This window comes from Callithrix jacchus, chromosome 3 (genome assembly GCF_049354715.1).
Source record: "Callithrix jacchus isolate 240 chromosome 3, calJac240_pri, whole genome shotgun sequence".
NCBI classification, from domain to species: domain Eukaryota; kingdom Metazoa; phylum Chordata; class Mammalia; order Primates; family Cebidae; genus Callithrix; species Callithrix jacchus.
In genome coordinates, this window is record NC_133504.1 from 168,486,142 (window position 1) to 168,500,272 (window position 14,131).

Below are 14,131 nucleotides of genomic sequence, written 5' to 3' on the forward strand. Positions count from 1 at the left end.
AGCCAGCACTTGCTGTGCATTGGTGGGAGACCAGTGGATCGCTAATTTCACATGTAGCGTCCAGTCATCCAGTGTCTCCCCAAGCCGAGCACCTTGGCCAGTTCCCTTATCAAAGAGAAAAGACTTTCACCCCTGCCTGTCTGCAGTAGAGTCTTTGAGCTGGAGCGCCTGGGCGGGACCAAGTCATACAGCAACATTCTTCTCCCACTTGGGCATTTTCTGGAATTTCTGCTCCAGAGACAACTGTCTCCACAAAGTTAAGAGTACTTCATTGGGCTGCTTATCAATTTTCTCTTGGTCAACTCTGGCCAAAATCAAATCTATTCACATCTGTGAGTGTGTCACTCATTGGGGCCCCCTTTTCTCCCACTTGGGGAACCCATGTGGGTGGTGCATCTTCCTCTTCTTTACAGCATGGACCCCTTGATTCCACGGACAGCCTCCTTGGCATCAGACCAAGTGGGGGTCTCTGGCCGAGATGATGGACCCAGGCTTGCATCCACAGCAGCCTCTAATTCCTTTTCCAAGCTCTGTAGCTGGGCTTCCAGGCACCCCACCTGTGCCTAGAGGTCCCCATTCGTGGGGACCTCTTTTTCTGAGCTGTGTAGCTGGCCCTTCAGGCACCCCATGTGTACCTGGAGGGCCCTTGCCTCTACTGTACCCCTCAGGGACTGGGTGTGTACTTCTCTTAGCACAGTCAAAAAACACCCATCCAATTCTGCTAGCAAAAGCTCGCTCCTTCTCAGGGCTCTGTGCTTCTAGCTGCTTCAGCACCTTCTCCACGCTTGTGGCGGACCCAATTACTCCTGCCCAGGTTTCCACCAGAGCCCATCCAAGCAGTACAGCTGCCACTGGGCACCACAACCCATGTTGTAGCCACATGGTTGACCCAGAATCAGCGGGGAACAAAGGCTCACTCTCCTCGGTATCCTGTTCATGATGCCAATTTCATGCCAAGTGTTAGGTTTCAGCCCAAGCTGAGGACAAAGGGGAGTGGGTAGACCAGTGCCAGGTAACTGGAAAAACACTCGAGGAATCAGTTTCAACATGGCTTTGCTCTCTCTCTGGGTGCAAGCAAGCCTGGGCACAAGCCGACCCAGGCATAAGCCATATGCACAGCGTTAGCAGGGTAATTATACCTTTTACAGACAATAGTGGCTCCAAGCCAAGCACGAGCTCACATGGGTGATCACCTAATGCACCTCACGTGGTGTGGTTACATAATGCACAGAGTTGTGCGCCCATGCTCTAAACCCGCTGAGTTATGCTGCACTGGAAAGCTACCTTAGCCTACTCCTGACTAAAGAACAGTCATCTCCCTTACAGTATTTAACAAGAAATTCTTAAGAGCAAGGGTTTACTTATTAACCAACAGTTCTGTAGCAGTGAAATTTCATTATTAAAAACGTAAGATTTGTTACGACAAATTCATGTTGTCCAGTATTAAAGGAATTTTCTAATCTTTTATCTAATACAACAGACTTTACAAGAAAGTCTGTTATGCATTCCATAACTTAGCTTTTGGCTTTAAAAAATTCAGCCTTTGAAGATGTGTGCTGGTTTGGTTGGGGCTTCCAATTTTGTGTGTGAAATTTGCTCTGTGTCATGTTATGTAACAGAAGGGTACCAGCACTTAAAGTTTCGGTGAGGATTAAATGAGATAATGTATGTTAAGTACTTAGTCAAGGCCTGGCATAAGGTAGAAAAATGGAGATGAAGACACAGGTTCACAATTATAGTTGTTCTCCCCACAGTGACCATTTCAAACATGTACCTTCTCTCCTCAAGGTCCCTAACTCAGCCTTTAGTTTCAGCAGATTATCTTGAAAGCAAACTGAAGTGAACCAGCATGAGTTCTGTTAGCTTCTTGCTTCAGTCTCCTCCTCCAAACTGTTATCCACATGCATTCTCAATTTGGTTTTAAGACTGCTCTGAATCCACCTGGTCACTAAATCCATCTTTCTTTGTCAGTAGCTCTCAAAGTGTGGTATCTGGATCAGCAATGTCAGTGTCACCTGGGATCTTATTAGGAATGCAAATTCTCACCTCACCTAGGGCCTAATAAATCAGAACTCTGGGAGTGGGGCCCGGCTATCTGTGTTTTAACAAGCCCTCCTGGCACACTGAAGTTTGAGAACCACTGCTTTAGATTATCCACAAGAATACCATGAGGTTTTTTATGAGGTCAGTACAGGCAGGCTCAACATTCAAATAAGTTACGTACCGAATTGTTTCTATTATAAACAAGAATACACAAGAACTTACAATAAAACCAGCTCATAAGCTAGCTATTTAATAAGTGAATCACAAAAATGTAAGAAATTGAGGACAAGGGAAAGAGATGCCTTTACGTAGAAATTCCTAGGCTTGTTCTCCAGCCCTGTCTAGTTTAAGGCTAAGCTTCAGCAGTGGGAAAAACTAAGTACACTGTAGCACAGGATGAGGACACCCAAGGGACAGTGTGGAAAAGCCCCTAAGGGTTTCTGCCTGTCAGTATGGTGACTCTGCAATCCAGCATAACTGTAAAAGCTGGCATGGATTCACAGTTCACCTGTTTGGAAGTTCAGTATCACAACAAGGAAACTTTCAGGGTAGATCACATTTGAAGCCTTATGTTCAGTCACTACATTTCAAAAGAGACATTGATAAAACTAGTTCATTTCTTTGAAAAATAATGAAAATGAACAGAATTTATAGTTTAACAAACTGGGGACGTTTATCCAGAAAAGAGATGACAGCGAGGATCTGATAGCTATTCTGTAACTGAAGCGGTGTCATATGGAATAGAAATTGGACTTACCCTTTATTGCTTCAGAGAACAGAACTAGGACCAATGGTTGGAAGTTAATGGGGAGCATATTTTATCTCCATATGAGAAAATTTTCTAACGATTAGAGCTATTAAATAAATTGCATTGCCTTCTAAGGCTGTAGGCCTCTGCTCACTGGAAGCATTCAAGTGAGGCTGGATGACGGCTGGTCATGAATTTAGTGGAGAGGATTATTATGTTGGGAAGTCAGCCTAGGTTACCTCTGTTTCTAACTTTGAAAATTCTATGAATATATGTTATCTATTAGAGGCTAGGGTATGAAAATGGATTTTACTACAAAATCACCTTAAAATAGTAGTAAGTCATTTTCTCTTAAAATCATGTAAATTCACAATTTTCCCCCAATGCACTCCTCTGTGTACTCAATAAATATATAGTACCTTATTAAACTCAACAAAGATATTTTGAACATTTATGAGTGTCATAAGAAAAAAATTCTTCCCAAGAGAATCATATAAAGCTTTTCAAATGCTGGAAAATAATATTTTAGAAAGATTTCTAGTACATGGAATATTCTATGCAATATACTAGATAGCAGATGGAAGAGGGGAAAAAAAGGAAAATTTCTTTATGGTTACCCAAGGAGTCAGAGAATGTATGTGTCAGGAAGGTGGTTGATTGCTTGATTTTGCATAACCTAATTGAGATTATTATTATTTTTAAATGCGGGTTTGTTGTGCTAATTAACTATAAACATATGGTATGTAAAATGCATGCTGCTAGAGTAAATTAATGTACCTCTAACATACATCCATATTTCATAGCTTCAGCCACACAAATAAACCTCCTATGGAAGTGCTGTAAAGCAAACACAATTTTGCAAATTGCCTATCACTAGTAGTGGAGCTGATACACCATTTTCCCATCATTATCCCTGACATTTCACTCACAATGATGATGAGAGGCATTTCCAAATAGAAAATTTCTCCCATGGAACTGATTAATGTGATGAAGTACTGTATAGAAATGAGGGAAAGCACAAAATCTCTGCAATTCCTAACTTTTAATTTTATCTATTCGCAAATGTCTTCCGTAACATGAGACTGAAACTAGTTCAATGGAGACTAAGACATCCAAGTCAACATTTATTTTGTGACTACTGTGTTCCACGTGTCATGCCAGGAAAGAAAGATTAAATAAGACAGAGTACCTGCATTTCCATAACTCCCTAAGGATTGTGTTGTATTGGATTTCAGTACACACAGAAGGTCCCCAGTACCTTCTTCTGCTCTAGCAACCAGCTTCTACCACAGCAGTAAAGTCTTTCATAGTCCCCATATCTCATAGTCTCTTATTTAAAATTAACATGTGTATATGTTATACTTCTTTTTACTTCAAACCCACTAAATGTTTTATGATTATACATTAAATTTTAAGAATTTTGGTAACCATCTTTTAACCTGCAATAATTTCCCAGAAATTGCAACCAAAATATCTTCACTTCTGACTGTGAAACTAATCTTGAAAAACACAGTGTCCTAAAAGGCTGATGTTTAAAAAGGGTAGCTTTGACAAAAGCAAATAGCTATACTTTTAATACCCCCAGACAAGTGTCCCATATTAAGTAGAAACAAGAGAGAGCAGAATGTCCCAGGTGGAAGGGATGTGAGACCATCTAATTCAAATACAGAAAATTCAGGACATGAACACCACCACTCCCTGACCCCACCCCCATAGCAGACATCACTAATGACATTACTCTTTGCTACCGAACCTGGTATCTCAACCAGGCTGGAGAATTCTGAAATTCTCCAGAAAATCACTAGCAATTTATCAGGCTTAGTACCAAAAGAGAAAGTTATCTGCCATCTCTTTTCTGGTTCAATCATTTTATTTTGTAAGTAAGGAAACAGAACCTGGAAAGATAAAGTGACTTCTCCCAAGATTAACTAGCCTCAAAAAGGCAGTACCAGGACTCAGATTTCTTCTGACTCTAAATCAGAGTTTCTTTTCATCATCACATCATTCCTTTCTAATCTGCCATTAATAAAACTTGGTTTTCCAGGTCTTTGATGACTATTTCATTCCGTATTCACTGAGTGCTTAATCACTGAAGAGTCTACATAATTTGTTTTATGAAGATTTCAGCATTTCTGCCTTCCTCTTACCTGGAAAGTATTTCCAAAAAAGAGATGTAGTGATCTGGGGCTTTTTACTACACTTTGGTTTGGGGACTTATAATCATCTCAGGTCATGTCCAAAAAAAAAAAAAAAAAATCCTAATCAAGGTCTATAGGAAAAGATCTATGAAGGAGAGGAGACTCAAAGTTTTCATTCAATGAACGCTAATATAAAAGAAAAAAAAGTACCACAAAATGAAGTTAGGCCAGGAGTGGTGGCTCACACCTGTAATCCCAGCACTTTGGGAGGGCTGAGATGAGAGGATCACATGAGCCCAGATGTTCCAGACCAGCCTGGGCAACATAGAGAGACCCCATCTCTATATATAATAAAAAAATTTTAATGAAGCTAAAGTAACAGAAGAAAAGAAGAAAGCAAAATGCTCAGAAAGGAATAATAATAGGTCCAGAGAAATTTTCAAAAAATAGAAAAATTGTCAAAGAATGTCCATTGAATAATGTTTATAAATACATGAGGAGATACAGCAAAATCAGTTTCTCCAACATGAGCATGTAATGGACAGTACTGTTCTTCCCTTTAGCAGGAATCATAAAAAACAAATTTGCTTTGTTTTAGATTTTATTCTCATTTTTCTTTCCAAAGGTTGGCTTTCTCCTTATTGAGAAGACTGCTTTTTAGCTTGCCAGACATATATGACCTAATCAGAACCTTTCTTCATCGATACACTAAAACGTATAATTATTGTCCACAAGCCTGGACCTTGCAACTATTTCTCAAAACTATAACCCTAATATTTCCAAAAGTTCTTCCTAGTAACACAGACTGCCTAACAAGTGATGGCTGGTTATTCGTAGTTGCCTCTCTCATCTGCTCTATTCTGGATCTGTCTTCTTTTGCCCTCTCACCATTTCATACTCTTGCCAATAGTGAAAAAAAAGCTCTTCTCTAAATGTGGATGTGATAGTTTTCTAAGTTTTCTAATTATTAGCTTGGTGCAAAAGTAATTGCAGTTTTTGCCATTAAAAGGAATGTAACCTCAGTTTTGGAAATCTATTTTAAGCAAGTTATGTAAAAAATGAAAAAATTATACACATAAAAGATGTCTATAGTAGTATTATTTATAGTACCTTAAAAGGTGAAACAACCTATAGTCCAAAAAGAAGGGAATAATAACATAGCTTGTTAATGAGCCATTAAAAGGAATGGCAAAAACCACAATTACTTTTCCACCAATTCATATAATTATGCAATTTCAATGTCTCAGATGTATCAAAAAAGGAACTGAGAGTTTTATCCCTACCTTGGGACTATCTGAATGATGACAGTGACAGTGATGGTGATGACAATGCCAATGGCAAGAATCTAAACTTAACACTTTCTGTGTGTTAAGGACAGGGCTAAACCTTTTCATGCACTATTTCATAAAATCCTTAAAACCTTAAGAGACAGATATACTATTACCATGCTCATTTAACAGGTAAGATAAGCTTCAGAAAGGCTAAGTAAGTGCCAGAACCAGGATTAAAACTCAGATCCTTTTTGACTCCAGGGTTCATGCTTTTTCATTCAATTATCCATTTGACATATACATGGTACCTACCATGTGCCAAACGTATGATTATCCACCGCCAAAGGCAGTAGATGCTGCTGACAAGTAGGACCAGTTTACGTAGCTAACATCTTTAGAATATGTCAGCTCTCTCTGCAGTGCAAATGTCAATACCAGGAGCAACGCTCAGATAAGTAACAGAAAACTTGATGCCCCAAAATTGGAGTTAAATGGGCCTGAGAAGACTTAATGGTGTAAATTTTGCCTGAAGCAGAGCTCAAGAAGTCAAGTTTAAAATGGCCTGTGCTACACACTTTTAGAACAAAACCTGTTAATACTGTTCAATAGCCATAAAAAAGTCCATTACATTTGATAAAGTAACCTAGGTTTGGAAATCTATTTTAAGCAAGTTACATAAAACATGAACAAATTATAACCATAAAAGATGTTTATAGTAGTGTTATTTATAGCACCTTAAAAGGTAAAAACCTATAGTCCAAAAATAAGGGAATAATAATATAGCCTGTTAATGAAATAATTTAAAGTTATTAAAGTATAAAGATTGTGTAGCTATGTTTAAAAATGTATATTTATAAGACACCGGGAAAAAGCAGAATTCGAAATTGTCTTCTATGATTACAAATACGTAAAAAGTGCTTTAAAAAAGATTAAAAGTGAACACTTTGAAAGTATAGTGTCTGCTGTTTGGGTGGAATCACAACTTACCCTAATTTTTGGTAACAGTTTCTTTCAGAATTTTAAAATAATTTTCATAATGGTATATGCCTTCAGGATTAGAAAGATTAAAACCAAGTGCTAGCTTGCAACAGCCAGTGAAGACTTCTATGGCTAAAACTCCGCCTTAATCAGAGGCTGGTCAATTATCCAGAAAACTGAAATAGAAAACTCTTACAAAAAGAGGAAGCAGGCTGGGTGCAATGGTTCACGCCTATAATCCAGCACTTGGAGAGGCTGAGGTGGACAGATCACTTGAGGCCATGAGTTCAAGACCAGCCTGACCAACATGGCAAAACCCTGTCTCTACTAAAATACAGGAAAAAAAAATTAACTGGGCATGGTGGCACACAGCTGTAGTCCCAGCTACTTGGGAGGCTGAGGCATGAGAATCACCTGAACCTGGGAGGCAGAGGTTGCAGGGAGCTGAGATTACACCATTGTACTCCAGCCTGGGTGACAGAGTGAGACTCTGTCTCAAAAGAAAAAAAAAAAAAAAACCAAGGAAGCAGTACCTGCCTGAAGACCATACATGGTGATGGCAACAACAGGGTTAACTTCAAATACAACGAAAAGAAATACAGGAAAGTGGAGTTTAAAGCAAAATGAACTTAAAGGAACTGGTAGAGCTACTGTGGACAGCAGCCTCATCCTCATTTCAGGCATGGGGAAAATTCCACAGGCATCGCTGTGAAGGAGGAAGTCTGCTCACTCCAGTAACTTCCTCCGGGAATCAACACATTCACACAAAGCCATTTCTGCCTTCTCCGACACTCCTGACATCCTGGTAAAGTATACATGGCATTCCACCAACCAGAAAGGTGATCTGCCTTTCTATATGCTCTGAACAGAGCAAACCGATGTTCATAATGATGATCCTGGGGGCTGCAAAATCTCCCAGTGATGACAAAATCAGCCACTCTAAAACCTAGCACACTTAGAATCACCCAAGGAGCTTGGTGAGATATTTTTTCTTGGGGCTTTGTCCTCTAATTCTGATTTAGTGGGTTTATTTTGGTGCTCAATCTGTATTTTCAACAAGCACCCTAGGGATTACAGACATTTTGGAACCACTACACTGAGCTATCTATGGTATAATTTTAGTGTTCAATACAGCTCATTGTATTTTAATTTACTAAAATCAATATGTAGTCTTACGAGTATTTAAGTAGAATCTCCATTCCCCAACCATGCCAGCAAACAGAAAATGTACTCTACCTGGTAATCCAGCATCCGCAAGCTTGGAAAAAACTGACAAATTCGGGATTCAAAAAAATAGGGGAAAATCCAGAAAATGGGTAGTTCTTTGTCCCTGTCATCTATGGATCACAAAAAGGGAAAAATAATAGTAAATTAAAGAAAAAATAGCTACAATAGAAAAACTTCTGCTAGCATAAGAAATTGCAATGATTCAACACATTTAAATCTCATACGAAAACAGAAAATGTTTACCAGAGTGCCATTTCAAACCTGACTATTCCCAAAAGTTGGTGGAAATATTCCTTTATATAGAAACATAGCTACTAAGAGCATGTAAAAGTAACCCTTACATGTACATTGCTATTGTCCAGGTAAGGCAAAGATATTACCTAAAAAGTTGAAAATAGAAAAGGAGTGTCATTTTTGAAGCACAAAGGTAGTCATGATATAGGGGAAGGACCTCTGGACTAGAAGGCAGTAGCCTTGGGTGTGAATCCCAGCTCTGCTGCAACTCATTATCTTAGTTTCCAAGGATGAACCAATCTTTTCTGAATCATGGAAAGTTCTTAAAAACAGTTTTACCAAAATTAGTTTTTGTGATAGAAAGGGAACACTGCTATTACTTACAAAGCACCTAGTATAGGGGAGGTGCTTTGTAAATAGTACTTATTATAGATTAGTGTAAGCACTATTACAGCTAAAACTCCAACAGTCTGAAAAGCCTTAATCAGAGGGAAGCCTAATCATAATGTTTACACTAAGCTATAAGAAGTACTTGCTATGTACTGTCTCCTTACAATAATCCCTAGAATAAGACATTATCCCATTTTACAGATAAGGAAACTAAAGCCATAAACTGTCAAGTCTATGCAGCTAGTAAGTGGCAGAAGAGGAATTCAAGCCCACAAAAGCTCTTTATTGCTTCCCCAATGACATTGATTTTATCCACTCTAATTAGTGGACTTAAAAACAGCAAAGAAGTGAAATACTTAACCATATGAGTCACGTTATAGATTTCATTTGCATTCTGTCTCCCAAAGCACAATTAGTGGAGAAGCCTGATCACAAAATTCCTGACACTCTAACAAATTTATCAACTTGTAAGCTAGAAAATATTTATAAAAAATGAATGTACCAACTAATTAAGATAATTATATAAAATACTTTGAAGTCCTAAGCCGCTTTAAACTGAATAATAACCCCCAGCCACTAACCCAGCTCTAGGGCTGGGAATCTGTGTCCCTTATAACCATGATCAGACTATGGGATGTCCAACCTCCAAACTCAAATCCTGGCAAAGCATAGAGCCCTGGACCTCAAGTTGACCGTGCCCTTTTAGTATTCTGGGCAAGGCTTTAGGTACAGGCAATGTAAGGTTCACAGGGCACACAAATCTATTCCTAATACCTAAACAGGACCTGGCACACAGTGGCCACTCAGTAAGTATTACTGAATGAATGACAACAGTTTCTGCTCTTCTGCATAATGTCCCATTATCCCCATCAAAAACATAGTATTTTACCTATAAGCCATTAAAAAAAAAAACCCACATGATTGGAATAATACAAAGTATATCATGATAATGAAGTCTGCTGCAACATCAAATAAGTTTGTTTTTAAAAACAGAACTCAAGACATGTATATTCTATCAGTGCTCTGATTCACTGAGCTCAGCTAATATTTGACAGGAAGTAGATACATAGATACATGTTTATTTTGCAGTAATAAATTATACACCTTGGCTTTGACCTTCTTTCCACATAGCAATTAACTTCTTGAATGTAATAGCCAGAGGTTCAACCAAGCCACCAAACGGAGGATCTGTCACCATAATGACTCCTTCGCCTTTATCTTCCTGTAAAAATGCTCTGCATACTTCAAGGGCAGTCTGGAACAAATAAAAATTCATTTCTAAATTAGGACGAGAGAGAGGCACTTCATCCTATTTGGAGGAGAATGCATTAGATTCAGTCTCACTCTTAATCCTGGAAACTTTACCACGTCATCTTGCCTCCGCAGCATCCCTCAGTGACATGCTGAAGCCTCTCTTAGCCCCTGTAAGATTTTATCTTTGGTTTTCTTGATAAGCAGGTTTTTAAAATTGCAAATTCAAACACCATCACTATCAGAAGACTACACATTTCAAATGGTTAAATTAAAAGGCTAAATTTAGTGTCCTAAAAGAAACTCATTACCCATGAAAACTATCTAAAATGTTAAATTCAATTCAGCAAACAGAAGCCGGGATGGTGCTAAGCACCGGGGACACAAAGACATTGTTTTCCTATCTGGTTTGTCCAATGCCATGAGTTCAGTTTAATAACAGCCACAAATTGCCAGTTAAACATGCACATGTTTTTGAGTATCAGGCAGACATATTTGAACATGCACTGTAAGTAAGTAAAAAATGAAAGCTCACAAACAACAAAGCTTATCTGGTCCATGAAACCATGCTATTAACACATTTTCCCAAAGGTTAATTTCAGCTTTCTGAGTAACTGCAAAGTAAACATTAACAAGGATATTTAACGGTTTTTGCTATGGGTGAAGTTATTAAGAGATACCATATAACAGTATCTCCAGTCAACTGAATTGCAAGAAGCTTTCAAGTACAGCCCCTTGGTATCCCTGAGGGACTGGTTCCAGGACCAAAATCTGCATATATAAAAATCTGCAGGTGCTGGCGTCCCTGATACAAAATTTGTAGTATTACACATAACCTATACACATCCTCCTATATACTTTAAATCGTCTCTAGATTACTTATAATACCTAATACAATGTAAATGACACACAAATAGTTCTTAGACTCTATGGTTTAGGGAATAATAATCAGAAAAAAGTGTACATGTTCAGTACAGTCACCACCATCCTTTTATTCTATTATTTTTGATCTGCAGTTGGTTGCATCCACAGATGTGGAACCCACAGATGCGGAGAGCTGACTGTACTCATCTACCAAAATAAGTCAACACAGTATACAAAACGACATGAGATTTTAAAATTTAATGGCATTTTAAACTTTGATAAGCCTATATGTACTTTCTAATAAAATATATTTTGTTCTACTGCTAAATCAATTTAGAAGACCCCACTGAAGAGAGGAAAACCTTTTTACCCAGGAGAGTCTTCATTAATTTCCCACTGGAACTCCTATAATAGCAGAGGATGACTTGTCAAGAAGGTTAATCATTTTTCAAGTGCTGTCTGCACTTCCTTAACCTGCTTACATGAACAAGGACTTTCAGATGATAATACTGAAATCTTCAAACTCCTTAGAGTTAAAAGTAGAAAAGAGACATTATATGTCAATGATGTCTAACTCCTAACCTAACTTCAAAAATATTTTTAAAGGATACTTTTCTTCCAGCTAAGAATCAATGGCATCATAGACCAACACGAGTTGCTGATGGTCTTAATAACGACCTCCTATGGGAAACAGATACTTGCTTATCACCAATGTTGACAGTCACCTGGCTCTTTCCTTTATCTCAGTTATCATTTAAAAAGTGCCCAGCTATTTAATTAGCCATCCTTTCTACATATTTTAACCCCCTTTGCCATTAAGGCAGATGGCATTTTTTAAAGATATATGATTTGCAATAAGAAATTCTGTGTGGGGAACTCCTGCTTTTTACTCTAGCGGACTGTAAAGTGCTGAGGTGCACTAGCAGAGTCTTCTATTCTTCTAAGCATCCCTGGACAGCCTCACAGGCACCAAGCCTACACTTAAATACTTAGTGATTGATTAGTGGATGGTAAATCTCTAGTGAAAAACTTGACTCCAGGAGTACGTAGAAAAAGGGAAGACAGTAAAATCATTAAAACAATGGGTTTCTGCAGATCAATCTCTCTAGTTGCAGTGCTATTTAGAGGCTGCTGCTGAAATACAGAGTAAGGAAAGCCCGAGCTGGACGACTCTTTTCTTCAGGGAAGATAAAGTGGAACTCCATCTTGGCAGCTTATTCCAACCATTATCCTAGAAATGTCTCGGGTAATGCTACACACTTTCTATAAGCTTCAAATCATTTCCAAGAAAAAGGTTAATTACCTGTTACTCTTTTAAAATATTTTGAAAATGCCAACTGTTATGTAATTGCTACCCAACATAAATGTAATTTTATCCTTATTTTGTCTTTATTGTTCAAAATAAAAAGCAAAATCATAGCATGGTATTAAAATAGACAAACAACACAGGAAAACCCAAACTCACTACTGTGACATCAAGTAGTAATACGAACTCAATGGCTTTCTCATCTCTACAACACAGCCCTGACCTCACCAAGGGAAGGCCCTGTGGTTTCAAGTGGTCATGCTGGACACATCAATATCCCACCAGCCCCACAAACTCCACATCTCCAAACTTTGCTTCCCTCTGTTTGGAAGAAAAAAATACAAATCCAGGCCATTCCACCAAGTCAGTTTGGACTTCTCCCTCAGTAGAGTCTTCTGACTGCTTAGACAACCCTTCTTCCTTCTTTTTTTTTTTTTTGAGATGGAGTTTCGCTCTTGTTACCCAGGCTGGAGTGCAATGGCGCAATCTCGGCTCACTGCAACTCTGCCTCCTGGGTTCAGGCAATTCTTCTGCCTCAGCCTCCTGAGTAGCTGGGATTACAGGCACACGCCACCATGCCCAGCTAACTTTTTGTATTTTTAGTAGAGACGGGGTTTCACCATGTTGACCAGGATGGTCTTGATCTCTTGACCTCGTGATCCACCCACCTATTTTGGCTTCTGTCATCTCCTTTTAATATGGATATACTGATGAAGACTTCAAAATTCACCAAGTATCTTTGGGATCTAATTTCTTCCACCAATTTACTTTAGGGTCGCTTTTGCTGTAGGTGCTGCCTGGTTCTCAATTTGACACCCTCTCTTAACATGAATGAGTTCAAATTATATTGCTTCCTAAGCAATCACACCCAAGGACAGTACAGGTGTGTGGCAATGTGCCAATATCTTTAACTCCAGACATCAGGTTTTCAAGATAAAAGCCTTTAAAACAAAAGCCATCTTATATATCAAGTCAACGTGAAACTGGAATGCAAAATTAATGCTACTGAGGATTTCCCTCGTATCCCATGCTGTTTAACTATTTACAGTCCTAGAATTAATCTTTTTTAATTAAGAGACAGGGTCTGTCTTTGTTACCCAGGCTGGAGTACAGTGGTGCTATCAAAGCTCAGTGCAGCCTCCATCTCCTGGGCTCAATCCTTTTGCCTCAGCCTCCCCTTCCTGAGTAGCTGCAAGTACAAGTACATGCCCAAATATCCAGCTAACTTTTAAATTTTTGTGCAGATGAGGTGTTTGTTACTTTCTTGCCTCGGCTGGTCTTGAACTCCTGGCTTCAAGCGATACGCCCACCTCAATGCAGGGATTGCAAACTTGCACCACTGCACCTGGCTTGGAACCAACCTTTAGGACTATCAATACTCCCATCAGTTAACTGTCTCAGGTATCATAATATCCCTTCCTATATGTATCAAAACTCATACTGAACAATGAGTTCTGGGTTACAAAAGAGGATTTATTTTATTTTATTTTATTTTTTGAGACAGAGTCTCGCTCTGTCACCAGGCGCCAGGCTGGAGTACAGTGGCGTGATCTTGGCTCACTGCAACCTCCACCACCCGGGTTCAAGCAATTCTCCTGCCTCAGCCTCCAGAGTAGCTGGGACTACAGGCACGCACCACCATGTCCAGCTAATTTTTATAGTTTTTTAGTAGAGACAGGGT

The 14,131-nt window shown here is 38.9% G+C and overlaps 1 protein-coding gene and 1 pseudogene across 4 annotated transcripts in view; both read right to left on the minus strand.

Annotated features, from left to right (window-relative positions):
* Positions 1–14,131, minus strand: part of ZCCHC4 (zinc finger CCHC-type containing 4) — a 75,669-nt gene that overhangs the window by 19,270 nt on the left and 42,268 nt on the right. For all 4 annotated transcript variants that reach the window (XM_078367417.1, XM_008993516.5, XM_008993517.5 and 1 more), the window contains 2 exons: positions 10,134–10,284; positions 8,415–8,515 (listed from right to left, as the gene is read on the minus strand). In XM_078367417.1, coding sequence (XP_078223543.1) covers positions 8,415–8,515; positions 10,134–10,284 — 252 coding nt within the window. The remainder of the gene's footprint in view (positions 1–8,414; positions 8,516–10,133; positions 10,285–14,131) is intronic.
* Positions 13,859–13,936, minus strand: LOC118152607 (small nucleolar RNA SNORA40; annotated as a pseudogene).